This window comes from Eretmochelys imbricata, chromosome 11 (genome assembly GCF_965152235.1).
Source record: "Eretmochelys imbricata isolate rEreImb1 chromosome 11, rEreImb1.hap1, whole genome shotgun sequence".
Lineage (NCBI taxonomy): Eukaryota > Metazoa > Chordata > Testudines > Cheloniidae > Eretmochelys > Eretmochelys imbricata.
Window position 1 is genome coordinate 26,548,333 of NC_135582.1, and position 22,080 is coordinate 26,570,412.

Consider the following 22,080-nt stretch of genomic DNA (forward strand, 5'->3'; position numbering starts at 1 on the left):
GTTCCCCCTGGAAGTTCACTGTTAGGCCTCATTAGTGAGGTAGCTCTTGAGTTGGCGTGGATACAGGGGCACGCTACAGGGAGCAAGGGAATGGGTCATGAGCTGGTGTTCAGGTCTGCGGGCACAGTATTGTGTATTGGGCCCACAGGCGGGTGGCCAGCTCCCCTGGAGTTTCACAGCTCAATCTCGGTGGCAAGGTGAATCTGAGTTGGCATCAAAAGAGGGATGTGCTTTGGAACCAGCTGATGCCCCTCTTTTAGGAGACCTTAGCAGGCAGGAAGTAGCCACCTGCAATGAGTTTTCATCTATATGTACAATAATATTTGGTAATTTGTTAGGGATCTGACTTAATAGCTAGGGCACAGAAATTTAGGCCAGTTCCAAGATTTTTTCCCCTAGGGTCACTGTAGACTGGTCTGATATGCTGCAGTGGAGGGTGTGGCAGGAAGCTGCCAGGTTTCTATGAGTTGATGAGGCCAGAAGACGTGTGAAGTATTGGGAATGGGGAGTTTTGGTAATCCCCCCACAAAAATATTGTAGTTGCTACCTGAGTTATCCAGGCACAGTACCCTTCTCCAACTGGGGAGAGGATCTAGTGTGTCTGATGTTAGGGCAGAAACTGTTAACTGAGAGCCCTGTTGGGTATTTGGCCATGCTAAGTGCTGGTGCCTCCTTTGGCGGGTGTCCAATGCAAGTACTCATCCCATACAGAATCCAGCTCCCTGATAAATCAGAATTTGAAGGGGAATTGGGGAAAGGGATCCTCTAAAGAAGAGGCGGAATGGAACTGGGGCTTCTGAGTCTAGTACAGTAAGGGGACAACCCGCTTTCTAGTACAGGTGAGGAGGCTGGTGGAGTCCCAGCAATGGATGGAGGACCAGCACTGTGGGACTGATGGCAGCCCTCCACCTGGTGGAAGCAATTATGGAAGGAACCATGACCTGCACAGTCTGACTCACTGCTGGATAGTTCCCAGCTGAATTAATTTACTAAAGATGTGGCCTAATTCAGTGGTTCTCAACCAGTGGTACGAGTACCCCTGGTGGTTCGCAGAGCTCTTCCAGGGGGTACATTAATGCATCTAGATATTTACCTAGTTTTACAACAGGCTACATAAAAAGCACTAGCAAACTAAAATTTCATACAGACAATGACTTGTTTATACTGCCCTATATGATATATACTGAAATGTAAGTATAATATTTATATTCTATTTGATTTATTTTATAATCGTATGGTAAACATGAGAAAGTAAGCAATTTTTCAGTAATAGCATGCTGTGACACTTTTCTAGTTGTTTATGTCTGATTTAGTAAGCAAGTAATTTTTAAGTGAGGTGAAACTTGGAGGTATGCAAGACAAATCAGACTCCTGAAAGTGGTCACTAGTCTAGAAAGGTTGAGAGCCACTGGCCTCACTAAATCACATCCCTTGTATCTTGTCTGTCTTTCCATGTGTCTTGCCATCTCTTTCCCTGTTCTTGCTCTTTACTCTTGATTAGCTGAAGTGCTGCTGTTGCCCATAGACTCTAGATTTGTGCATCTGGGAGCAGAGGGCTCTCAGTGAAAGGCACTCTTCTCTGTACTTTTATCCTTGCTTCATTCTTGAAAACAGCAAAATAGCTGGATGGGTCTTTCCCTGCAATTGCAACTCTGGGCTGCTGCAGGCTGTGTCAGGCCCAAGCACTTGAACTGAGAGCAGGGAGTCTCTCTCTTCTTGCTGGAGGAAGCTGCCTGATTTAAACACAGACAAAGTTGAGGAGGAAACTGCCTGATTTGAACGCAGAGGGGTCAAAAGCCAGATCTGCAGGGCAGGGGTTAAGGAGCACCGACTGGGACAAAAGCCTGGGATGGGGAGCAAAAACTGTCTGGAAGCTGGGGGCAGGGGAGGAATGCCGGGGAGGGAAAATGGGACCACGAGTTGGGAGTGGGGTTGGGGACTGGGATTGGGACTGCTTCTCCAGTTTTTCTTGAGTGGGTCCTGCAGGAGGGTGCTCCCCACCCACCCACCCCTCACTTCTCGCCCACAGAAATTAATCATTGGGCCCCTGCCCTGTGAGCCTCCCTGGACATACCCAATATGCCACCTGAGCTGCCTGCACAACATTCAGCCAGTCTGCCTCTGAGCTTAATCCAGAGAATATCTGTATATGGTCATGCTTCATAATATCCACTTCCTCGCCCTTGTGTCCTTCCCCAACACCAAGTGGCCAGACCTCTTACCACCTCAGAAGGACGAGGAACCCCAGTGGGCCAGCCTGTACTCCACTCTGGTTCTATGGCCCTCTGGGGCTACTAGTTGGTGGCTCCTCTACGGAGTTGTGAACATGGGTGTGCACCTGTTGCGATTCACAAACTCCCCTGACACCTGTCCCTTGTGCTGCAAGAAGGAGACCCTGGTGCACATCTATTTAGCGTGTCAGGTTGCAGCCCTTCTTCCGGCTCCTCTAGAACCTTCTACTGAGGTTCTGGCTGCATTGTTCCCCACACCTCCCGATGTATGTACACCCTATTTGTGGCCCTAAAAAGTTGCAGGATCTCCTCATCAGTCTCTTCCTGGCATTGATTAAGATGGACATCCATCCAGGAGGAGGAAGCTGCACACGGGCGCTCTGCGTATGCAGGGCCTATTTCTGATCCCTTGTCTGCTCTCATATCCTCGCAGAATTCCTCTGGGTAGTGTCTGACATCTTGGATACCTTTGAGGAGTTGTGGGCACTGTCTGGGGTTCTCTGTTTGATGTCCCCTTCTGGTTCCTTAATTTTTCAGCCTTTGACCTCATTCCCATTCCTGTTTTCTCCTTTGTCCCCCATAATCAGTTGGAACCTGGATAGAGTGGTCCCTCTGCCTTCGTTGAGGGGGAGGACCTTTAGTTATGGGTGGGCTTAGACCCACCTGTACAAGTACTTCAAATAGTACAGACTTTCCATCTTCAGGAAGATCTGAGGGGTCCTGCTGTATTAATTCAGATGGAATAAATGGGCAAAAGTCCTTGCAAAATCCAGTCACTGTTCAACAGTATAAAGAAGATTTGGGGTTTGGTATACGGAGACCTCAGCCCGCTTAATGCTATTGGAAAGCCACCATTAAAAATCCTTCTAACTTTTTATTAAAGATACAGAAAAGGAGGGAAACCAGTTACAGCATTTGAAATGTAAAATATTAAGTAAGGCTTTCATTTTAACAATATCCCTTGTTCCTTTCTCTTTACCTGGAGAAAGTTTTTAGATGGAAACCTCCCCTTGTTTGACAGTCTTTTAGAGGGTATCAAAGATGGTAATCTCTTTTCCCCAAAAGGACAGTTAAGGTTTGAGGCGGGCTGGAGCAGTTGTTGTTGCTGTTAGTCTGATCACATTTCATCCCAAGTTAGTGGTTGAGATTCATCTGGAGCTGGCAGAGGGTGGCGATGTTATCTGGGTCCCCCTCTCTCCCCTGGTCTGGTCAAGATATCTCTTCGGATTAGGATAAAGAAGCTTCTGAGTTCCAGAAGATGGTGAAGGTAGCAGCCAGGATGGTGAGGCTTGCTTCAGTAGCCTACAACTGTTGTTTTATCTCTTCCTCAAAAAAAATTTTTAAGGTTGCAAAAAGGGGATGCTGATTGGAATAGCTCATCCTCTTGTTATTTATTGTCAACAAATTAGGCCTAATGTCCGACACACCAATTTTGGTTCATTATTTTCCAGTTCCCCATCCGTTTATACAAGCATAATTTCAACACTGTCCTTGAATTTTCTTAAGGCCTATGATCTTCGGACTAATTTAGTCTCTCCATGTTCTCTTTTACTTGCTTGTATCATTCTTTATTGAAAATGTCTTGACCTATTTTCCATGGTAAATACCTAAGCAGGCAGACGTTGTAGCCCAATTGTCACAATAATCTTGGGAAAAAATATACGATTATGTAATTGAAGAATGTGTTGTCATGCATATACATAAGGGGTCTGAATTAAGGTTGTAGACCACCTTAATTCTTGCATTTCCTAACTTTTGAGTGCTTGGTGTTGGAGTCTTAATGTTCCTTTAACATAGGTTTTGTGTGTGTGTATGTTGCTGTTACAAGTTAAAGTGAGCTCACATTAGTCCCTTTTATAAAACATTTGCCACTTGTATCTTTTTTTCACATGTAGAAAAAAACAAAGCAAAGGTGTGAAGAGTTTATATATATGATGCTTTTAAACATTCCAAAGGCAGCTGTGCACAATGTTAAGATTAAACCTGAAAACGAACAGGTGTGGGAGGAGCTCATGGTAGGGGGTGGATGGTAGCCTAAAGAAGGGGTGTGCAGGGGATAGAGGAGTTGGAGAACCCTGTTTACACTATCTTAAATGTAATTTATAAACTTTTCCTAGAGAGAGCACTGTCCATTGAATTGGATGGACTGGGACGCATTCTTTAATAGCTCCAGAATTTGGCTACCAGTAACAGTGTTTGGTAGAGATTACTTTATACCAAAGCCCTGGATCTAAAGAGCTCCTTACTCTAGGAGTTTGAATGATTGTCCAAACTTGTGCCTTGAGTCCATCTCTAATTTTAGTGTGTGCTTTCAGGGATACCTCATAAGGTCAGAAGTGAATGGTTCTAGACAGCTGTGATGAATCTTGCAGGCTAATTTTCTTTAGTTATTTATTGTTGCTATTAGTATATCATTTTTGAAGTTCTCCTTTCTAAAGTGCAAGTGATCATCTGGGTTGAAAATTAATGTGGTGAGGCTGCTAGAAGTGATATAAAATAAATTAGCTGGCATTTTTTTCAAAAGAACTGTATGAGGTAATTTAACCTACTTGGCACTTTTTGAGCTGTTTGCTCATACTCTTTTACTTTTTAGTTTGATCAATAAAATGATTTAATGTTTGTAACTTGCAGATAGTGCTTGTGGTGAAATTTCCCCTTTCAGCTGTGTACAGCAAAATTGTGATAATCTACCTGGGTTCTTGAAGATCTCTGACATTTTTGTTGTTGAGCGCTCATGAAAGAGCTGGATTGATTGCCCTGGAGACTGAAGTTCTCTGTGTACATGGTAACAACATGGTGGAAGGTCTGCCATATTGCTTGGCTAATGGGCCTCAACCCTAACCAGGGGCAAATGTCTCTGTGGGTGAGAGGGTAGTTCAGGCTCCATCATCATTCAGTCCTTCCTCAGCCATTCTGCTCACGGCCTGCCTTACATGGGGAAATTAACCAGGATCGCTATTGTGGATTAAATTGAAGTGGGGAAAAAATGCCCTTTTTTCTACTCAGGAAGTTATTCCAGAATAGCCATAGCACTTTAAATTCACATCCTACCCTATTCCAGAATAACTTCCCAGTGTAGATAAGCCCCTACGATATCAAAAAAGGGGATCGTGCATGTGCATGAGAGAGAGATGGAAACCTATTAACTAGAAACTGGATGAAGGCAACTACATTCATTTCACATAGGCTACTCGAGATCTGTGCTTTGAGACTATACCGTGCATGCTTTATTACAACAGGTCAGTACATAGCTTTATGTGCCTCCAACTTTTTAAAAAATGATTGGTAATATATATTCTTATCTACAGTATTTCATATCTCAAGGATGAGATTTTTCTAATATATTTTATATTTATCTTGTATGTGTTTTACTGTAGTTTAAGAAGTGAATGTTCAGAGTTATGGAGATGTCAGGTACATAGCTTAAAATAAATCGGTGCAACAAGAAACCAGTGAGTCAAGCACAAATATTTGAACAGCTGGCTACAGATGGCAGATGTGATTGCATGATTGACATGAGTATGACCATTATGTCAGATTTAGCCATTGATCAGTTACTTGGAGATCCCTGTAATGCTGTTTCAGAACAAATACTGTATTTTGGATTGGAAGTATTGCATTCTTTGATGGAAAGAGAAAGAGAGAGAAGAATTGGCTTCTGTTCTTCATGGCATTTAACTGAAGAAATCTTATTTTAAAAGAAGATAGCATCCTCAGAGATCAGTGAAAACAAGTAAATGCTAAGCTATCTAAGCTTCTGTCTTAAAAATGATTTACTTTTTAATGTCTTCCACATCGAAGGTTTATTTCAGATTAGCTGACATGTATTTCTTTGTAACCAATCCCATGTTGCTGCCAGAAGGAAGAAAAAGCAGAGTCCATTTTGTTAATGCATGCAAATCGTTTTTCCCCTTACTTATTCATGGTATTTAGAAGCCAGGGCTAACTTTGTTTCTGTGGCAGAATCATCCTCTGCAACCTGATAAAATCCCCAAAGCCAAATGTTTTTGTTTCATTTTTGTTTCATTTCATAAACACATGCTTCACTTTGTAATCATATTTGTTTCTAGCACACACAAAAGCATTCATATCTTTCAAGCTGAAAATCTTTGTAATTCTTCAAGTAAAAGACCAGTCTACTAACTGGCTAGACCTTCTGCTCCTGGGCTTCTTTCTTTGGTTACTGCTATGCTTCAGCTTATTTGCATTTTCAACACTTAACTGAAGCCCAGCTATTTTCTTTCCACATAATCAAAATGTGCTAACAACACTCAAGATTGATATGGGGCTAGTTAGACAGCAGTGCAGGGCTTTTAAAACAGATGATGATTTGAATTCATTTGGTCTGTCTTCAGTGATCTTTACCCTAAGGTTAGAATGGTAGGAAATTGTGATGAACTTTGACACAGATTCCTTTTCAATCATAGATTGGGTTAGAAATATGGATCTTCTGTCTTAAATTCTGGAAGAGAGGGGGAAGTGCTCAGGATTACATTAGTCACATTTTAGCCCATTGTTTCCTACCACTTTCTTTAACTTTATCCAATTAAATGAGCTAAATATGTAGGAAATTTGAGGGCAACATGTGCCACTCCATTTTTGCTAATGACTGGGAACAGACTTTGAGACACTAGATGTGTTGTTTATTCATTGTTTGTTCACTGAAACACATCATTTCTGTTGCATTGGACATCTTCCCTAATTTAAACAGCCATGCCTTTTATCAGGGTGCCTATTAAATGGGTTCTGCCTTTTTTTTGCTTTGGCTATAGGTTTTTATCATTTTCTAAAACATTATTTTGTGTTTTTTTGTTTTTTTTTTAATTTCAGCAGGCAAAACCTTATGTCTTTGACAGAGTGTTACCGCCAAACACGACCCAGGAACAAGTTTATAATGCCTGTGCCAAGCAGATTGTTAAAGGTAAGTGATGTCACAATTGCTCTCTATTACAGCAAATGTAAATGTTAGGTTTTTTTCCTGGATTTAACTATAAAAGCTGTATTGTTCCATTTATATTGGAGTTCAACCCCTGGTAGGAACAAGCTTTTAAATGAGTTTTAGAAGCGGTTTCTGCTAACATAGGTTAAACACAGTTTGTTTAGTGAGCGTGGAATCCTTTTAAAACACTGTCGGAAACTGTTTTCTCCACTAGGTAAAACAATAGGAAAACACCTCGTCTAGAAAATGGCTTTCTAAAATTGGTTTACATGTTTTTGTCTGCTGTACTGTGACTAAGGAAACTGTATTTTAAACCCATGTTAGCAGGAACTGATTTCGAAAAAAAATCCCACAAAACAGTCGTAGAGACTGCTTTCTAAAAACTTTCCTAAATGTGGGCAGGACCATAGGACAGGGCCTGGTCACCTATCCAACTGAAGATGAGAGTGGCTTCAAGAAAGATGAGAAACTTCAGTTTTGCTAAAAGGATGGAGATCAGCTGCTGATGATGTACTTTACTAGAACAATTTATGGCCTCAAAGATGTCTCTTGTCTAAGAACATGAAGGGCTTGATTCTGCTGCTATTTCCATTAAAGGGAATTAAACACATAAAAAGCGTACATCTACACTGTAGCTGGGAGCATGCCTCCCGGCCTAGGTAGACAGACGTGCATTAGTTCTGCTCAATCTAGTATACTAAAAATAGCAATGTGGACTTTGAGGCATGGGTAGTGGCATGGGCTAGCCACCAAAGTATGAGCATGCCTGACCCTCTGAGTTTGAGCTTGGTTGGCTAGCTCATTAGCATGCTAGCTCAAGTAGAGCTTGCATGTGTCTGAGTGCCTGCCTGGGCTGGGAGTCATGCTCCAAGCTGCAGTGTAGACGTACTGTAGTGACTGTCAGATTGCACATCTGCATCTGAAAAAAAAAATACTAGAAGTCGTTTCAGTTTTATGATTTAACTTGAAAACCCTGAACTTATTCGACACCCACTAAGGTTGTGATCCAGAGGTGCTGAGCAGTAGCAGGTGGCCATGTAGTTATTCAGTACCCCTCAGGGTCAGCCCAGATCTGTTTCATAATGGCAAATAAGACACCCAGGTTGATGATTGTGCTTTTTGGATGTTGAAATCACTTGACAGCCTTGCTTGAAGCTTTTTAACGCTCCTTTAGGGTGTTATAAACTGTCCAGAGGTGCATTGGCTTGTTGTTTAATGCAGTGTTACTCTCAGTGTGAGGCATGCTCCCTAGGGGTGTGAACGGCTGGCTGGGGAAGTGTGGACAGACCTCTCGGTTATTCTCCAGAGTCTCACTCTCCTCCCACGCCCCCCCCAATGAAAGCTGTGTCTTCAGCTGTTATGGTTGTAAAGGAAATCTTCAAAACATGAAGTGAGTGTAACAGATGGATATCCATCTACCCGAGTTCATAGAGAGCCTGAAATAACAGCTCTGAGGTATGAACTGCCTCATTCTTTTTAGTGGGGTTTAACTCCGATGCCAGTGATGTTGTTTTAAATATCAACGTTAACTATTTCACAGCTCAAGGTATTTTTTTTTTTTTTTTAAATTGGTATCCTGTTATGAAGGTCTACACCCAATGCTTTCCAAAGGAGGGGGGCCCAATTGTAGGGATTGTGTAAATTGGGAAGGGTCTGCCTTTAACAACACAATGGGAGTTGGGTTGGGGAAGTAGGGAAGCGATTGGTTTCATTTTCTGGAACTGGGGCTCAGCTTTCAAACGTTTTTGGAAAACGCTGGTTTAATGCATTCCATTGAAGATATTTACTGATGTTATCTTGCTGGCATCCTGGGTGCCAGACTCATTGTTTTTATGTTTAAGTAGCTTTCCAATAGTTATCTTGTATTCTTATTCAAAATATACTCACACAGGACCCAGTGGTTTCATTGTGATTGATATAATTGTAGAGAATGCCAGCTAGCTTAATGACTGACCACTGGTTTCTAAAATGGTTATAATAATTGCATTGACAGTAGAATTTTCTAAATGAGGACTTTTAGCAAAAGATCAGAAAAACAGCAGTCCTTTTTAATAAACAGCAATAGCTAAGTCAAATTATTTTCATATCCCTATGTATATGGAACATATGAAACCATACTCTTTTGTACAGAAACAATCTATGTAGGACAATAATCTAGATTTTAGAGGCATTTGTTAATCTCTCCAGTATAGTGATTTTTTAAAATCCATTTTTTTGGGAAGGATTATAATATGCAGTGGTGGGTTGTATAGTCATTCTTTTTTCTTTTGCTCTATTTTCCACCCTCCTGTTGCTTTCCACTCTCATCTGGTCTTTTATCGTCAGAAAAAAGGCTTCAGCTTTTTTCCTATACAGAGAGATGATTAGGTCTGAGGTCTTTGTCTTTCATGCACTGTCCTGTTGGAAGAATACTGCTGACTGAAAGGAATTAAACACCATGGTTACTAGACATTGTTGTTAAACTACGTGGTCAATACGTAATGGCCAACGCTAGCTATTCAGTGGGCTTCGCTTTTTAGTTGTAGCAATTTTTACTGTGTGTGTGCAGCCTTGAAGGAAGAGACAATGAATTGTTTTAATGATTTCTTTGTGGTAATTGCTTTCTGGGTAGTTCTCATTGAATAGCCTATTGACCATCTCTTTCCATTACTTGTGTACTTTTTTGAATTTTTAATTATAGAACTGTAGGTGGAAGAGAAATACTATTATACTGCCTACCTCTAGGATCATTGATTCAACAATATTTTTAAAACTGTATATTATTTTAGATTATATTTAATATTTGAAAGTCTTGCCTTAGGACCTTGTACCAGATATAAATACCAGTAGTCTGTTTAAACAGAATGAGCAGAACAAGCTTTATTTAAAAAAAAGAAAAAAACAACGGTTCATGAATTCTGTAAGGAAGGCATTTATTCTTCACAGAAAATAGGAGCACTGAAGTTATTTTTTTTAAATTTAAAAACACATGCAAGAAAACTTTCATTATACAGAGTCTACAAAGAGGTTTAAGGACACAAGTGGCCTTATTTTCCAGTTTAAGTGTTTCTTTTTACAGGCCATTCTTTAGCACTGCTTAAAAAAAAAAAGAAACTGTGGAAAGGAGCAGACAGGCTCTGTGAGAGGGTATAGGTATGAGAGGGCTAAGTAGCAAGGACAGGAATGATAACAAAGGAGAAAAATGAATGGAATGGGCCAGAGAATGTGGTCCCATATGACTTGACCGTCAGTGGTCAGCATGCATTAATATTTACTACACAGTACAAGCTGAATGGCTGAGCTCACTGTGTCGATAGAGGGAAGCAGGGAGGGCAGGCATGTGGGTACAGGGGGATATTGTGGATTAAGGATTAGTGTTGTTTGGATTTTAATGAGTTTGAAGAAAAGAATAACACTTAAAATGTGTTTGTAGAGAAGGGTTGGGTGAGGAATTAAGAATGACTCAGAACAGGGGCGTGTGTGTGTGTGTGTGAATGTGTACAGACCACCTCTCACTCCATGACCCTTTGCAGGAGCTGCAGTCAACGAAGGCAATATAACTGACAAAGGCCAGAGCAAAAATCTCTCTCACGAAGGAAGAGGACATTTTTACACGGAAAGCTTTCCATTGTGGAACCTTCTCTGTTTATATATTGCAGCAGAACCCTAAATGTTCTAGGCTCTGTCTCAAAGCAGAGGAAGATAGTCTATGTCACAAAGAGACTACGAGCCAAAAGAGCAGAAAACAAGAGCGAGAGAAAGGGAGAGAAAATAGAAAGTGATAAGGGCCAAGTGTGTATGTGTGCGTGTATGCATGTGCACACATCCATCCAAATGTGGTGTAAGAGAACCTGAACCTAGAACTTTCAGGGCTGTAGTAGTCAGGACCAATCCCTTGAAGCAAATGCCGTATTTCATTCTGGAGCCAGTGAAGGTTGCATAGCAATTGTGTAATATGCCATTATGATATACCGGGGCATAATCCAGACTAATGAATAGCTCTGTCACACCTTCCCTGTAATCTGGGGTGTCCCTTATAATGCCTTGCTACTGTAGCCTCCAACCTGGATGGCTCACAAACAGCCTCCAGCGTGTAGTCACTCCCAGATATGGCTGTGTGCTGCAGTCAGCCATGCCTTGGCTCTTACCAGCCTTGGTTATACTTCAGGGTGATCCCAACATACTCCCAGTCCCAGCTGTTCCCCAGAAATATATGTCCTGCACTGCCCAGCCCTCTCCTCAACATTGCAAATATATTTAGTCCGTTATACCGTTAAAGGAATACTACGCTATTTTATTATTTTAAATAGCGTACCCAAACAGTCCAATTTAAATGCACTGGATTAGATAAAACAGTAAAACAAGTTTATTAACTACAACAAGACAGATTTTTAGTATAAGTAATGAGACTCAGAAGTGGTTACAAGAAAAATAAAAATAGAACTTCTTTTAGTGCCTAACTTGTCAAATGATATTCAATTTCAAGCAAAGTTTCCCACCATATGCTGCAGCAGATTATTGACCAAACTCCTAGGTCAGGACCCCTCCTCCAGAGTCCAAAGAGCTGTTTCCTTTTGTCTTCACAGGTGCAGAGAATGAAGTGGGCAGGGAGAGAGAGAGAGGGATCTCTTGGGCTGTCTGCCCCTTCTTTTTATAGTCCTGTCCCCCTTCCCTTTCAGAAGCATTTCCATCTGGGAGTCAAGGGGAGAGGCAGGCTGGTGAAGAAAGGAAGCTACATGCAGTATTTTTGCTAAGATGTATATTTTTATCCCAGTCCTCTTCCTTGCCAAAGAATGGCCACTTAGCACGTCATGGCCAGTCAGCCTCACCTCAGTCCCTGGAAAAATCATGGAGCAGGTCCTCAAAGAATCAATCTTGAAGTACTTGCATGAGAGGAAAGTGATCAGGAACAGCCAGCATGGATTCACCAAGGGAAGGTCATGCCTGACTAATCTAATCGCCTTTTATCATGAGATTACTGGTTCTGTGGATGAAGGGAAAGCAGTGGATGTATTGTTTCTTGACTTTAGCAAAGCTTTTGACACGGTCTCCCACAGTATTCTTGTCAGCAAGTTAAAGAAGTATGGGCTGGATGAATGCACTATAGGGTGGGTAGAAAGCTGGCTAGATTGTCGGGCTCAACGGGTAGTGATCAATGGCTCCATGTCTAGTTGGCAGCCGGTGTCAAGTGGAGTGCCCCAGGGGTCGGTCCTGGGGCCGGTTTTGTTCAATATCTTCATAAATGATCTGGAGGATGGTGTGGATTGCACTCTCAGCAAATTTGCGGACGATACTAAACTGGGAGGAGTGGTAGATACGCTGGAGGGGAGGGATAGGATACAGAAGGACCTAGACAAATTGGAGGATTGGGCCAAAAGAAATCTGATGAGGTTCAATAAGGATAAGTGCAGGGTCCTGCACTTAGGACGGAAGAATCCAATGCACCGCTACAGACTAGGGACCGAATGGCTAGGCAGCAGTTCTGCGGAAAAGGACCTAGGGGTGACAGTGGACGAGAAGCTGGATATGAGTCAGCAGTGTGCCCTTGTTGCCAAGAAGGCCAATGGCATTTTGGGATGTATACGTAGGGGCATAGCGAGCAGATCGAGGGACGTGATCGTCCCCCTCTATTCGACATTGGTGAGGCCTCATCTGGAGTACTGTGTCCAGTTTTGGGCCCCACACTACAAGAAGGATGTGGATAAATTGGAGAGAGTCCAGCGAAGGGCAACAAAAATGATTAGGGGTCTAGAACACATGACTTATGAGGAGAGGCTGAGGGAGCTGGGATTGTTTAGCCTGCAGAAGAGAAGAATGAGGGGGGATTTGATAGCTGCTTTCAACTACCTGAAAGGGGGTTCCAAAGAGGATGGCTCTAGACTGTTCTCAATGGTAGCAGATGACAGAACGAGGAGTAATGGCCTCAAGTTGCAGTGGGGGAGGTTTAGATTGGATATTAGGAAAAACTTTTTCACTAGGAGGGTGGTGAAACACTGGAATGCATTGCCTAGGGAGGTGGTGGAATCTCCTTCCTTGGAAGTTTTTAAGGTCAGGCTTGACAAAGCCCTGGCTGGGATGATTTAACTGGGAATTGGTCCTGCTTCGAGCAGGGGGTTGGACTAGATGACCTTCAGGGGTCCCTTCCAACCCTGATATTCTATGATTCTATGATTCTATGGTCCATCAGCCTTGTTGACACCTGGCTGAGGCGTCAGCTTGTCCTTTTTCTCTGAGGAACTGGCTTAGCCTCTCCCCAGATTTATCTTGGAAACGTGCTTATGTTCATAACCTTACATATAATGTTATGTGTATTTTGGCATGATATTATTGATCAGCAAATTGAATTTTTAAATATCTCACAAGCCATACCCTGTGTGACCCTCCTCTCCTCCACCCCCTTCCCACGAGATGTCTGCCGCTCGCTGCATTCCTCCTCCAGCCCCATCCCCAGCAAGGCTCCCCTCCTTGCCATATCCTTCTCCTCCCTGTGAGGCCACCCCCCACCTTGGGAAAAGGAGTGGCGGTGGGATGTGGCGAGCAGTGGCTGGGGGGGGGACTGAGTGGGGAGGGGATGGGGCCCAGGGGAAGCTTCACCTGCTGCCCTTGCCTCTTCACCACAGCACCCCAACCCGAGTATGGTGCCCTGGGATGTTGCCCACCCCTAAGGTCGACTCTCTGGTTCTCCCTCCCACTTTCAGTACCACCACAGCTATTTCCCAGATTCTCGTTGCTTTAGGCATTCCTCCCTATCCACCCACCTCACAACAGCCCTCCCAGGCTGCCCCAGGCATTGTCCGTTGCCCCTAGACCAACAGATAGAAACTCAACATTTAAGTTTCTAGGGCAAGCTATTTTAAAGTTTTGATTATCCACAAAAGTTAAGAAAATGTTGAGAGACTCCCCCCTCTTTTAACCATCATATCTTCTAAACACCTTGTCTGATGTGCCTCAAGCTCTCTAGAAAAGTGACATTAAAATCGCACCCATGAAATTACAAGTGAACTTGTTTAGTTTTGGTGTAGGTAGGTATAATAATGGTCAGAATCAGGGCCTATAAATAATTGAAGGCTAGCTGCAACCAGAACTCTGGGAAGGCTGTTGTGTCTATAATATTCAGGCTAATACTGCTGTAGGCATTTCTGTCTGCCCGAGCTCACACTTCATTTAACTGCAAATCAATAAGATGCTTCTTTCAAAAAGGAATTCTGAATGAATGTTGTGAAATAATAAAGAGAAACTCAGACCTGTTTAGAGGCCCCTTGGTAAATGTAATGGGCTATGCTGAATTCATGGACTTGTTTGTTTATACCAGAGTAGACTTCTTTTAATACCCATTTTCCATTTGTGAATTTATTATGGGCCTTCTCTCGCTAGGGAAGGGGGAAATTACATTTTATTTCTGTGATATTTTTATATATGGAAAGAGGAGAAATGATCTGAGTACAAATGTGTTTTAATCACCTTGATGCACAGATACTCTGGTGCTCTGCATCATTATCTGATTATTTGAATTCAGGGCCTGAAAAATTTACCCAGTACTACTAGCCTGAGTTCTTAAAAATCCATGAGTGTGTAACTCTTCTGCCCGTCAGAGTTGGCAGCAACAAGGGCTGGGTTCAATATCTAGGGGATCCATTCCAATAACACAATGCAAACTGGCTCGAGCCCCCACCCAGTGACCTAGGACAAATATATACCACCCCCGCTGGGCGCCTCCAAGAGGCAATACTTCCCCTCTCGCAAGCACCTAGTCTGAGTGTAGCAAAAAGCCTTTTAATAACAGAGAGAAACAATGTGGCATTATGTTGGGGAAACACCACCAACAGGATTCATAACACAACCCATGAGCAAAAAATCCACCCCAAGCAAATTGGGGCATGCCCTTTCCCTTTTGTTCTTGAGTCCAGCAACCCCAAATCACCCAAAGTCCCAAAAGTCCAATGACCCAAAAGTCTCTGTCCCTGGTCAGGGCAGCCCCAGAGTTCAAAAGTTTATCTACAGAGCTTTACCTCCCAACCTGGGTGGAGATGGGGGTGGAGGTGAGAGGCACCTTACATGATCTGAAGCTGACCGCCCCACAGCTCCATAGGCCTTCGCTCCGCTCTGCCGGCTGCCCCACAAACTGCTTCGCTCAGCTCCGCTCCGCGGCCCACATGCAGCTCCCGCTGTCCCACGAACTGCTCCGCATCCCACCAGCAGCTCCCGCCGTCCTATGAACTGCTCCACCAGCCTGTCCACAAGGCACTCCAGCCGTCCCGCAAACTGCTTCACAATATATCTTCAGGCTCCCCCACTACTTAACACAACGCTCAGTGATTTCAGCTCTCAGTCAGTTCAGCTCTTTGGTGAAGTCAGCTTGTAGTAGGGGAGCCGAGCCTCAGTGCTGGTGCACTATTAGCCCAAAGTGAGCTCAGCAGCCTGTAACTAGACTTCTAATGAAATCAAAATTAGCTCTGATATTCTACAGTGGAGAGAGGAGGAAGTGCAATTAGCATGTAAGGCCCTCACCAAGGGGCCCATGCCACCACGTATTAATACTTGTTCCCAGCCCCTCTCCATTCACAGAGTTTTGGAACCCATGACCCTTGCCTAGCAAGTGCTACTTAGTTGATGGTGAGTCCCTCCATCATAACAAAAGGCCAAGTACAGTTCCAAGCACAGTTCCCATAATCAGGGTAATAACAATTTATTCTTCCTGCCCCAATAACAGAGACACTGGGGATCCCACAGCAGCCAAAGTGACCATTTGGGCAGCTATGGCCTCATTCTAGGCGGGGTGGGTGTGCCTATGCAAATGAGATCGGCCCCTGAAGTTCTTTTCCACAACTTGCTACACCTCACCACCAGATGTCAGGGTGGAGCTCATCCTGACACTGCTTACAAGTGTTATGAACACCAGTGTATATTTCCCCCACACCTGCCTGAAGATCTTGCTTACATTGTAAATAAACAAACAATTATGCACTGTTGTGTGCAGTATTGAAGTATAGCATTGTACCAATCAACTTTCTTTTTAATAATTTTTTTAAAATATAACTTTGCTCCTTTTCTTTTTTTAGTCTTATTGTACATCAGATCATGGTGTCTCTTCACTTGAGTTGTCTTCAGTCTCTACTACCTCCTTTTTCTTTTTTTCACCTTTCCTGTTCATTTATCATTTTCAACCGTCTCCCTGTATTTTCTCTCTCTTGTCCCACTTTCCCCTCTTCATCTCCATCTCCCTCCTAATGTATCCTGTTAATCTCTCTCCTCTTCTTTCTGGGCCCCTCCATGCACATACCCTCCTAATACCCATCAACCTGCACAGAAACAGAGGTTGGAAATCTTATCAGATACCTAATAGCCAGAGAGGACTAAACCTAAAGGCCAAAGACTGCTAGGAAAGATGGAGGGCCCATTGTCAAAGGGCAGTGCCGACGTGAGGATTCATTTTCCCTCATCCTGTATGCACCAGAGAAAGGACAGAGTACTGGGGTTCCTATGAAGTTATTGTCCCTGGACTGCTTGGGACTCTGAGCTGAAGGTTAGTTTAAAAAAATAAAACATAGTTGGCTGACCAATTTGAAGTCTCCATTCAGCCTTTTCTACATTCTAAAAGGGTGGGGGAGAGCATTTTTATTTCTTGTGTACACACGGGCTCTCGCTCTTTCTCTGTCTCTCTTCGCCCTCCCTGTCTGGCTGCTACAGTGGCAGGTGGCATGTCTCTGGTACTTAATACCGCTCCTCAGTGGCAAGAGGTGTGTCAGAATGGGACACAGTGCCACACTGAGGATATAGCTACACAGCAAAAGCTGTGCACAGGTGAGCCAACCCAGGCAAGCTTGAATCCTATTGCAGTAAAGACACCTCTGTGTGAGCTTCGGAGCAGGCTAGCGAGCAGAGTAAGTACCCAGTGTCCATGCTGGGTTTGTACTATCCAGAGCAGGTGTGGGCTACGCCGGCTCCAGTGCCTACCTCTGCAACCGCTGAGTGAAACTTCAGCAATAGAAACTGAGAAGATGTTCATTTTTCACTTTGTGGCAGTATAGGGAAACTCTGAGCAGCCACAGAGGCTCTGGAACTGTCCCTCTGCAGTGACCTAGGAAGACAGCACTGCATTGGTTATACTCGATTCATATTTAGTGATTTGGTTTGCTTGTTTACTGGCAGCCATAAGGATTAGAAATTTAAGTGGTGCGTGTACTTTAGTGTGTTGTAATAAAAGCTGCATAAGTAGATGGTCATTGTCTAGAAAAGCTTCCTACTCTCATGGGTAAGTGAGCTTTCACCTTGCTAACACTCCTGGGAGATTCCTGTATTTATATTTGTAGAAACTAATACTTGGTGGTATGTTTTTTGTTTTTTAGAGTGCTTATCTTTTGTGTGATAACTCCTTGTTTAGAACTTTCTGGTTACTTCATTTATTTATTTATTTTTAGATTTTATAAAAACATGTATAGGCATCCATTCTATAAATTAAAAACACAGTGCTAACAACACATTATAAAGGATTGTTTATCCTGCCTTAACAGATAAATATTCACCAGCAAATATAATCAGAATAAAATAAACTCTAAATCCTCCAGCTCTCAGGGTGCCCCCTCCGCACTACTCCCTGGAAAATTAATGAAGCTGTAAATATTGCCAATGCCATGGCTATGGGAAATGGTAGGTGTCAAACTTATATCTGCATTTTTCATTTTCTCTCCAGCACTTGATAAATTTAGGGGGTACAGATGACTTTCTAATTATCAAAATTAGATCTTGTAAAGAAATCCCATGTTTTTCATTAACATAGTGACTCAGTGCATCTAGGTCCTTTTCTATTTCTTTCCACAAATCTCTTGATTTTATTATTGACTTTTGATCAATGTAAATAGTGATTTGCTAAACACTCTTTTCTGAAAATGCAGTATTTAAGACAACAATGTGGATTTTGATTATTTTCTTCTTTCCTGCAGATGTTCTTGAAGGCTACAATGGAACAATTTTTGCTTATGGACAGACATCTTCAGGAAAAACACATACTATGGAGGTAAATTAACAATATTTGATTGTAATTGAGCAGGAATTTGGGAATTAAATGGAATCAGTTGTTTCAGACAATCTGGATGTCTAGAAAAATGAATTGTACTTCTGTGGCATATGTCTTGTTTATAATGCTTGCAGAAATTTCTTCAGTGTGGAGTTTTCTCAAGGATTTTATTGATAAGTAGCTGAAATAAGGAACAGTGAATGACAAGTGCAAACTGCAGCTTCTCCAGATGTATCATACCAGGTTAGATGTATGTATTTTTAGAGGTTTTGAATGGGATTTGTTAATTACAAAACAAAAGCAATAATAAGGATTTGTGTACTCATCTTGCATGCAGCATTGTGAAAATTCATCCTTCAATTTTTGTTTTTCTCCTTTGCAATCCTCTTATGGAAATTCTACTCATGCATGCTGCAGCATAAAAAGCTGAGCTTTTGAATCATTGCTCTTGAAGAGAGGAATGCAAGGCCAAAGGCTGAAGTCCCTGTGTATATCCATGTTTCCAGCACAGAGAAGTATAATGTGGTCTGCAGTCTCAGGGCATCTTACCCTTAACAAGGGGAAGGTACCCTACAAGCAGAGGCGGTTAGATGATATTTTGATTTCTTGATCTAATCCTCTGAATCTCTACAAACATTTAATTGTGTGATGGGTTTACTTACATGTGATGCAGTCTGCGTGTTGGGCTGAGATCTGTCTCGCAGCAAGAGCCTCCCAAAGTCAGTATATAAGAAACTGGATAACATTTTTCCACCATATTTTCAGTTCAAGCTACAAACCGTAAATAGAGGGCTGTGAGGCTGTGAAAGAAGCAGCTCCAACTAGGAAAGAAGTCCTACTCAAACTTGTTTAGCAGCATCAAGCAGATTTGCTGCATGATTAATACAAGTGACCTAATTAACCTAAGGGTGTAGGGGAGAAAGCCAGTAATATTTTCTTCAGCTTTTTAATTTTTGTTTTGTTTTCAGGTGTTTGTAGAATTGCTGTTTGTTTGGCACAATTGCTCCTTTACAGAGGGATTTAATAACTGATGGCTCATGTCTAATTAAGCCTGCCCTTGCTTCCTTTTGGAAATTGAGGGCTGGAGTGGGAGGGGAGAGGAAACATCAGCTCAATCCACACAGATGGTGGGATGACTGAATAATCCACCAGCTCAGAATGTAATTAAATCAAAACGTCAGCAGGGCTTGAGCTGGTGCTTTCACGTAATGTGAGGAAAGATCTCTTCAAGTCAATTTATATTCAGAATTACAGACTCTGATAAGGAAAACTGCCTGCTGTGGAAAAAGGGGAATTTTCTTCCTTTTTTAATTTTTTTTAAAAAAATTAATAAAGCCACCTGTCACATTTAAAGAGGAATCATGTCTTGTTTTCAGCTTTAATCCCTCTTTTTAACCCAACATCCTCTTGTAATGCCATTACAATACTTTAAAGGGGGGGAAAGCATAAGCTGATCTAAAATTGAAGAAATATTAAATCCTCAAGGTGAAGCTTTTATGGTGGATTTTCTGCAATATATGTGAAGTATCTCACATTTCAGTAAAAGCGGCAAAGAGTCCTGTGGCACCTTAGAGACTAACAGACGTATTGGAGCATAAGCTTTCGTGGGTGAATACCCACTTCGTTGCATGCATGTCACATTTCAGTGTTACACTTAACAGGACAAAGTAGTACAATGGAGCTATGGTAAACCATGTCTTGCATTTGTAACTTGCATAGGGATGCCTGAGAGAGCCACATTGAACTAGATAAGACTCGTATCAATCTGCATTTGTAGGGAGGTACCTTTTTCTTTTGTCCACTAATCTCACATGAGCTTACGTTCAGTTGATTCACATGGACTTTGAGCTCACTCTAGACTCTTCAGAAGCAAGTCTGCCATAGGTTCTAGTTATTGTATCAACGGCCTGAAATAAGAGCACTGTCTCAGTGTTACACTTTGCTCGTGGCTGCTTGTCTCCCATGTTAAAATGTGGGAAATAATGCTCCCTTATTGAAACGAAGGGTTTTAATGAGCAAAGCATTGCTGTTCTGGTGTATTCACTGACCGCGCTGTCAGGATGGCAGCAGTAGAACTTTCCTCTAACCCATTCTTGAGGTTACAGCTGGGACACTGAGAGTTTTGTAGCTTTAACTTCTGTGTTACTAGGCCACCGTGGTTTCTTCTGCCTTCCAATGTTGGCATGAATTTTTTTTTTTTTTAATTCTAATACAGTGGAACCTGCTTCAGTGAACTCTGCTTTTAGTAAAAAGAAAAGGAGTACTTGTGGCACCTTAGAGACTAACCAATTTATTTGAGCATTATTGGTTAGTCTCTAAGGTGCTACAAGTACTCCTTTTCTTTTTGCGAATACAGACTAACACGGCTGTTACTCTGAAATCTGCTTTTAGTGAAACTCGATTTATTGTGAAATAGAATACAATTTCCTCCTCTTTCAGTGCGTCACAATGTGCAAATGTTAATAAGTCCCACTATGCTGAGCCTCTTGAAAAAAGTATTTCTGTGTGGCAGGAGGAAAAATGTCTTTGCGAGCATGATCTTGCTTCCATTGAAGAAAGTACCTACTGACCTCAATGGAAACAGGGTCTGGCCCTAGAAGAGGATTACAAAGTGTATACTGGGTGTTCAATTTGCATGCACACTTCATTTATCCTTTTTCACATAGACGCTTTGTTTTCTGGGACTGGGCTATGTATGTGAGGAGAGGGTGGAGCATGAGAGCTCATTAGGGAAAGGAGAACTTTTTATTTTATGTTTTTACATTGTCATTTATTTGGGGTGAGATGGAGTGTGTGTAAGATATTCTCTTCCCATTAGAGAAAGCACACTCCAAGCAGTACTATTGGGCAGATGTGCTTGCAAAGCTGATTGCAGACTGATCCAAAGGGCAGGAATTAATGGCATTAAAGTTATACTGCAGTGCCAGTTCAGTAATAGCATGTCTTAATGGCACAGATATAGGCAATGAGGCGTGAGCCCTTTGGTGGCAAGGTAAAGCATGGGATCATCTCTGCTCCCTCCCCCTCCCCCCCAAAATAATCAGGGATTCAGAAACAATTTATATTTAATTTAATATATCACCTCTATTTTCCTTCTTACTGACTGCTGCAAACCACTGTACTGAACAATGCAAGCTTCTCGTTCCTTGAGGAGCTGAATGGGTTGCCATACATATAGGCTTGGCAGAATTTGATTTTTTTTCCCATCAGATGATGTCAGTGTTTATATTGAGCATTTCTACTTCCATTGATTAAAGTGTTCAGTTGTGTGAAATTATGGGGTTTAAGTATTCTTTTTTTTTAAATTTTTTTTTTATTTAAATGTTCCAAGTTGTGGGAAATTATGAGATCAGACAATTATTTAATGACAGACATTGAGAGTCAAAAAGTTTAAACTTTGACCATTAAATCACAAATTGTCAATATACACAGAGTAAATATAATTAAATCAAACACCAAGTTGTCAGGCATTTTTCTTTCTTTGCCTATCTGTAAATTTTAATTATTGTCAATGGAAATACTTTTACAGTGGTTTGTATTTGTATGGTGAAATCATGTTTACTAACATTTACCAATAAAAATCTAATTCTTCCAAGCGAAACTATATAGTGGTTAACGTTGACTTTTGTATAAATACCAAAACACATACATGTTTGTTTTAACATTAATTGAATATTCATAGTCTAAATGTAGCTGAGCTCTGCTTTTCTAGAAAGGGGCATTTAGCAGTATAACTGATTCGTTTTTTCACTAGGATCTGTAATTCAAGGGCAGAAAACTAGTGGATACTTTGAACAAAACCCTTGAGCTAGACAGCTATATATATAGAACGTACCAGTTTTCATGTTTAATTTCTGTCATACTGGCTTAATGTTTATAAGATGACTGTCACTCCACGCGCTCCAGTGTATTTAAAT

General features: G+C 41.9%; 1 protein-coding gene across 2 annotated transcripts in view; it reads left to right on the forward strand.

Annotated features, from left to right (window-relative positions):
• The window catches only part of KIF5C (kinesin family member 5C), a 147,541-nt gene that overhangs the window by 33,425 nt on the left and 92,036 nt on the right, over positions 1–22,080 (forward strand). For both annotated transcript variants that reach the window (XM_077830224.1, XM_077830223.1), the window contains exons 2-3: positions 7,062–7,152; positions 18,090–18,163. In XM_077830224.1, coding sequence (XP_077686350.1) covers positions 7,062–7,152; positions 18,090–18,163 — 165 coding nt within the window. The remainder of the gene's footprint in view (positions 1–7,061; positions 7,153–18,089; positions 18,164–22,080) is intronic.